This window comes from Alligator sinensis, unplaced genomic scaffold (assembly GCF_000455745.1).
Source record: "Alligator sinensis unplaced genomic scaffold, ASM45574v1 scaffold866_2, whole genome shotgun sequence".
In the NCBI taxonomy this organism is placed as follows: domain Eukaryota; kingdom Metazoa; phylum Chordata; order Crocodylia; family Alligatoridae; genus Alligator; species Alligator sinensis.
In genome coordinates this window covers 55,173-61,807 of record NW_005841900.1, presented here as the reverse complement: position 1 = coordinate 61,807, position 6,635 = coordinate 55,173, and the positions used below count along the sequence as shown (strand labels likewise).

The 6,635-nt window shown below is 42.0% G+C and overlaps 1 protein-coding gene across 1 annotated transcript in view; it reads left to right on the top strand.

Moving 5' to 3' along the window:
* Positions 1–1,014: 1,014 nt before the first annotated feature.
* Positions 1,015–6,635, top strand: part of IAH1 (isoamyl acetate hydrolyzing esterase 1 (putative)) — a 9,174-nt gene continuing 3,553 nt past the window's right edge. The window contains exons 1-4 of the mRNA XM_014517311.1: positions 1,015–1,206; positions 2,452–2,534; positions 3,048–3,196; positions 5,371–5,532. Of these exons, the coding sequence (XP_014372797.1) occupies positions 1,015–1,206; positions 2,452–2,534; positions 3,048–3,196; positions 5,371–5,532 (586 nt within the window). The remainder of the gene's footprint in view (positions 1,207–2,451; positions 2,535–3,047; positions 3,197–5,370; positions 5,533–6,635) is intronic.

Genomic DNA, 6,635 nt, shown 5'->3' with positions numbered 1-6,635 from the left:
CGTGGCTTCCCTGCATGGATCCCTGGGTGTGGAGTTGTAAAGAGGTCGGGCTGGAAGGGACCGCTGGCGTCCCTAAAGCGGGATGGAAGAATATACGAAAGAGTCGTGAGCAAACTTCAAAAATGGGTTGTCCTTTAAAGGAGAAAAATGCGGAAAACCGTGGCTTTTCCCTCGCAGGCTGGCAGAGCTCCAGCACGCAAGGGGCTGCTTGGGCTCCCCACAGCCCCACACACCCACCCCCTGCCGAGCACACGGAGCGGGGGGCAGTGGGTCGGAAGTGAGGGGCTGGGTTGGGACTGGCAGTCGATGTTTACAGATGTGTCCTGGTACAAACAAGGTTGAGAACCTCTGTAAGCCAGTGATTCTGAGCCTTTCTTGTACCAGGACCCATTTGTAAACATCAGTGGCCAGTCCCAGCCCCACAGTGTGGGGGGCAGCGGGGAGGGGGCAAGCAGCCCCTTGCAGGCTGGAGCTCTGCCAGCCTGCAAGGGAAAAGCTGCAGTTTCCCATGTTTTTCTCCTTTAAAGCAGAATCCATTTTTAAAGTTTGCTCATGACCCTTTCATATATGCTTGCAGCCCACTTTTGGGGTGTGACCCATGGGTTGAGAAACACTGCTCTAATCCACATCTGATCCAAACCTCTGCCTGCAGCAGGATCATCCTTATCCAAACCACCCCTACCAGCATAATCTAAACTCTACACCAGACTACCATCCACCCTGAAGCAACACAGACCTAGCGCCCTAATCTGCTACAGGTAAAGCAGGGGAACCACAGCAGGCAGTGTCCTACCTCTGTTAAATGTTATCAGTATCTGCTCAAGAGGTCCCTGGTGGAGGTTTCCAGAAGATGTGGCCTTTGACTGCCTTGTCCTTGGTGCCGTTAGTTCTAGCGCAGCCTTCAAAAATATCATCTTCCATCCAGCCGTGTTGTGAGCCCTGCTTCATGGAGCCCAGGTCCCTATGTTGGTGAGGTGGCAGGAGATATAGGGCTGCTTTCTGCCCTGATGCGGGATGATGCTGGTGTGTCCAAAACTAGATTTAGTACCTAATCCTCTGTCAGCCTTTCGGGAGCTTTGTAACAGGATGGACTTTGTGAGAGCTCCTTTCTCGAGGAGTTCCAAAAACTCATCTCTCATCTGGAAGAACTCAGGTGTGACCAAAGAGAAATCTGTGTATTCGAGTCTTGATGCCGTGTGTTGTCAGGTTGGCCAAAGCATTTAAAATAAGATATTGATAGAATTTTACCACCTAATCCAAACAGATATCTTCTGTTTTTTAAAGTTCAGCTTGTTATTTTTTAAATGTAAGCATTTCCCTGCAGTGTTTGAAACTGGGACACAGTGGCATTGTGCTAGGATGCAAGAATCAGAAAAGAAAGACTTTAAATGGAAATGGAAGTGAACGCTCCAGTGACACAGTCTGAAATGAATGACCAAATGTAGACAGCATAAATACTGAAAAGTAACTACAATTCCTTTGGTTTTGATAATCTAAGAAGTTATTAATAAGATGGGCAGAGGCTAGGTAGCCGTAGCTTTTAAAATTGAATTAATGGTTCTCTCCCCTATACAACTTGTCTTGCATAACTTTTGAGAGCTACTTATTAACTGGTCTGAAATGAAAGCACAGGGACCACATTTAGAAATTATCAAATGATACTTTGCATCACCCCATCATTACTAGGTACTTGATTCATGTAATCACTTAGGGCTCAATACTACACAGTTCTTGGGTAGACTGAGATCAGTGATTGTTTTGACCCTGGGAGGACCACAGGGTCCTTCTCGCAATGTGCACTCCTCATACCAGCAGTGTTCAACCCCTGGCCCATGGGTTGAATCTAACCACCGGCATTGTCTCATCCAGCATGTGGGGCTCCTCACAGGTCTGAAAATTGGTGGCAGGGGAATGGTGGTAACTCTCCTGGCTGCCAAATATCCAGACCTGTGGGGAGCCCCGGCCCTGCCTGCTAGATTGGGTGGCCCAGGGCTAGTCAGGCCCTGATCCTGTGATGCAGGGCTAGGTGGGAGTATCATGGGGCCTTAGGGCTTAGTCATCATGGATGGACGAGCTAAGATTGGGTGCGACTGGGCAGAGGCAGCACAGGGTCCAATTCTAGTGTGTGGGGCTTGATCTAGCTCGCAAACTGTCCCAAGGCCTCTCACCTGGCCCACAGGGCCAAAAGCTTGAACACCACTATTCTATGCTGTTTTGTAATATGGTAGCAAAAAGTATGTGCCGAGAGTGGAAAAATAAGTCTATTTGACCATTATGAGGCTAGGATAAGGTCAACAGTAAACTTTAAGGAAATGCTAGTGGCTTCCTCTTGAAAATGTGCTGGGGCACAAAGGAAAGGGAAAAAAAGTCCATTAAGTGAGGGTGGAGAAAATAAAACATAGAGCAAAGAGGTGAGGTGCCATGCTGAACAGGAACCATTATTTGTTTTAGTTAGGATCTAATTGTGTCCACTTCATTCAGGCTGCCTTTCAGGAAAACGGATGGGGAGCATCGCTTGCTCAGAAACTAGTCAGGTGAGACTTATCACGTTTTGTGTTATTATATGTAACTTATGGGATGAAAGAGCCCAACAGTTTCCTGCAGTAGAACATTCTCATTTTGAAAAAATGAGAACTTATTTATATTTGGATTTATAAAATAGTATGGAAGGTCTCAATATTTTGCCTCTATGCGTTTGTCTAAAATCCTTGTTGAAATATATTGGAGAGCTTGGGTGAAAAATAGAAGAGAATTAAAAGAACAATGCCCTGATCCTGCAGTCAAGGCTCTGTGTATAGATCCTTATGCTCATGTGAATCCAATTTCAGAATTCAAACTTTTGTGTGTAAACTTTAATGCAGTACATATAGTTTATACATATACTATATAAATAGGAAATGATCATTTTGCAGTTGTACAGCATTTGTGAAATGTTGTTGATTTTTATAAGGATAGAGAGCAGATATCTTGCCAAAACGTTTTAAAATGTCTAAATTATGCTTTTTACGGGGGGGATTATTTTTTCTTGATACATGTGTTTATTTCAGAAAATGTGATGTTTTAAATCGTGGACTGTCGGGCTACAATACCAGATGGGCTAAACTAGTTCTTCCAAGATTGATCAGCAAAAGTTCTAATGCTGAAAACACAGTTGCAGTTACCATCTTCTTTGGAGCTAATGACAGCGCTTTAAAAGGTAGGGCCCTTTTCTTTTCTTTTTTTTCTGAGTTATCAGACATAGTGGGCTTTGTCTACACGATAAGCTAACTGTGCAGTAGCACGTCATAGCACCAACGGTGCTAATATGCTGCTGTGCAGTGTTATTAGGCTACTGCACAGTAGCGTCACTTAAAAGGTATTCGCTGGCACTACTATGCATAACTCCAGGTACTGTGCATAACTCCAGTGTAACTCCAGTTACTGTGCATTTTATTTAGTACTTGATTATACACTATAATCAAGTACTAAATAAATGCGCCGTAACCAACGCACAGTAGTGACTCGTGTAGACATGCCCAGTAGAATACACACACATCTCCTGGTCCTAAGCATCATTGTGTTCTTACATTTTTTTTTAATGAGTTTACACTATTGTATTTTTAAGTATTGAAAGCATACTTATACCATTGCCTTTTGTTCCTCTCCTTGTACCCAAAGCATTCAGACATTTCGAAAGACACAAATGGCAATATTTAAGTGATAGATTTCCACTGACTCAGCATCTAACTGCTATCTCTGTGTTTGAAAATTGTCTTTGGCTGATGGAAGTGAGTTTGAAGGTTAGTGAAGACAGTTTGGTGGCCTTTATGCGCACTTAAAGGTGTGTGTACTGACCAGTATAATCATTCTAATGGTCTTCGTAAAGGCAGTACATGAAGGGCCAATGCTCTGGAGAGTTTTTTTCAACAGTGAAACAATGCTGGAAAGTTATGAGAGATGCAGACAGAATCCATCATTTCCCCCTTGTCATACCCTGGGTATCGCACCCCCTTATTTTGGTGCATCTAGATACTTTATTAAATCTGCTGTTCCATAACAACATCTTTAGGAAGCGGCTGACATCAGGTCTAAACTGTGGCAGTGACCGTGTTGTGCACTGCTTAAAGGTTTATTTTAAATGTTTCTCATTGGTAATCTCTTGCAGTTGAGGGTCATTGTCTTTCATGATTGTGTTATCTGGGATCTGAAGATGGCTAATGAGGCCTATCCAGGATCAACAAACTCTGTTGCAACTCCGTCAACCCTGGAGGGTGGGTGGCTTGGGTTTTTGGTTCAACCGTGACATGCTGTTTCTGCTTCTCCCACTTTTCCGTCACGTGTTGTTGTCGTAAGGTTTCAAAATACAGCAGACTCCTTGCAGCAGACTCTTCCTTCATTTGGGGTGGTCCTGGGTGATAATCTCCTGCGAGTTGATGTCAGTGGTGCATTTTTTTCAAGTTGGCCTTGAGGATGTCCTTAAAGTGCTTTTCCAGTCATGTTTTGAAGCATCTTTTTCTACTTTTATTACTGAAAATCACCCTGACTCTTTTTTCTGGCTGTGTTTTTTTCTGCTAAGTCCTTGTAATGATTTGATTTTCTGTTACTAGAAAGCTTGTGTTTGAGCGTTAGCCAGCCTTGTCTGGCACTGTTGTTAATTGGGAAGGAAATTACTTTTAGTTTTTAGCATTTTCAGCCCCAGACGTTCATAAATCATGAGCCTGGTCCTTCAAGCTCCTGAGATTCTCATGATTTTTGAAATAGTAAATGCTGGGTTGTCATTTATGTATCTTCTAGCTTTTGAGCCTTTTGGTTGCATGTACTTCATAATTCTAAGCTTTTTTCTGCAGCCACAGAGGAGTTTGATTTAAAAGCTGAGATGATTATGCAGTATAATGCCAATACTTGGTGTTCTACAGGCATGTTATATGAGCAAGTAACTGTGAGATAAATAAGAGTAGGGATTTACAGGACATCAACTCTTTCATGGTATGTGCCCATGTATGTGTTTTTTCCCTGTTGTAAATACCTAACTTACTAAGGTACGAGCACATGCATGGGGAGTAGAAATCCCCACCCTCCATTACCTCATGGTAACTTGTCCATATGCCAGTGCCCTAAAAAAATATAAAAAGTCACAAGACTGGAAAAACAACAGAAGAGTTGGCAATAAGTTATTTTCCATCTTATTCCTGTAAGCTGCAACAAGTGCAAGTATTGAGCAAATGGCTGATATATTTTGGATTTTGCTTTACATTGTTTTTCCTATCACAATTTATATTTCACAGTTTATATAGAACTATGTATTGAATATAGGTAAAATGCTCCTATCCATATACTGTGTAAATAAGACCTTTAGCTGCAAATGAGAAGATAAATTTTCCCTCTCAACAGATATGAATCCCAAGCAACATGTTCCCCTGGAAGAGTATGCTGAGAACTTAAAGAGCCTGGTACAATATCTGAAGTCTGTAGACATTACTGAAGACAGAATTATTTTGATAACACCCCCTCCTCTTTATGAACCAGCTTGGGAAAAGGAGTGTATTGCCAAAGGTAAAAGGAATTCTCAGGTTCGGGCATTAAAAGGAAAAAGTGTGTGAGAAACAGTCCAAGTTGCTGACCACAGGCTGATGTGTGATTTGCTTTGTACCTCTGCCAGATACATCTGGTACGTCAGGTACGTCTGTTCTCTGAGCCAGTAGAAAATGACTGTTGGAACATCTTTGAAATGCCCCTCTGGAGCAAAGTGATCTTTTAAAAGTGCAGTTTTGATTTGGCCTTGCGTTATTACAACTGAAAGAAAAAAGCTTCACTTTAAAAACTTTAGGTTGGGTCCCAGAATTGTTCTTGTTTACATAAGAAATGGTGATTTGATAATAGTAAAATTCTTGGCTGTCACATAAGATTGTAGAGGTGTCTTAGTTGGACTACTCCAAGCCTTAAATCTGTTCACAACGAGAAGTGATGGCAGTGCAGTATGTCACAGAATTGTCTGTTACAATGTAGTCATTAGGGTAAGCAGGAATATCCCGCCCTACGTTTTATGTTTGAAAAATAATACCATCTGAGGGTAAAATTCTGACAATGCCAAGAAAGTGACATCTGACAAAAAACAGAAAAGCATAAATCCTTGTGACTTTTGTGATCTTTAAACTAACTGTTACAGTGGAGACATGACAGCACTGCTGGTGTCTTGTTGGGGAGTCTTTCCAAGAGCTGATTCTCAGCAGTGTCACTAGCCACAGCTCCATTGACTCCAACTGTGACAGTTTACACCATCTAAAGGTCTGCCCTCCTTGTGCTCACATTTGTTTGGACAGCCTGTGCAGTGCCACGGTATTTGCACTTTGAAAAGACTTGCTGAGTTTGCCTTAGATAACTAAATAATACCTCAGCATTTACAGTGTTCCCTCGATTTCAGTGAATACCCAGGGGGATATTGCATGTGCTGAGGTAATGCTATTTAATTAGCTAAGACAAAATTAGAAAGTTTTGAAGAGAACCATGTATATAAATTGCAAGCTGATGGATTCTTTTTATTCTCTAAGGACAATAGTTCCATAGAATAATTCCCTCCCCACTGTGCCCTGACACAGTAATGTATGACTCCTCAATTTATAACTCTTTGTATAAAGCTTTCTATCATTGTATGCAGA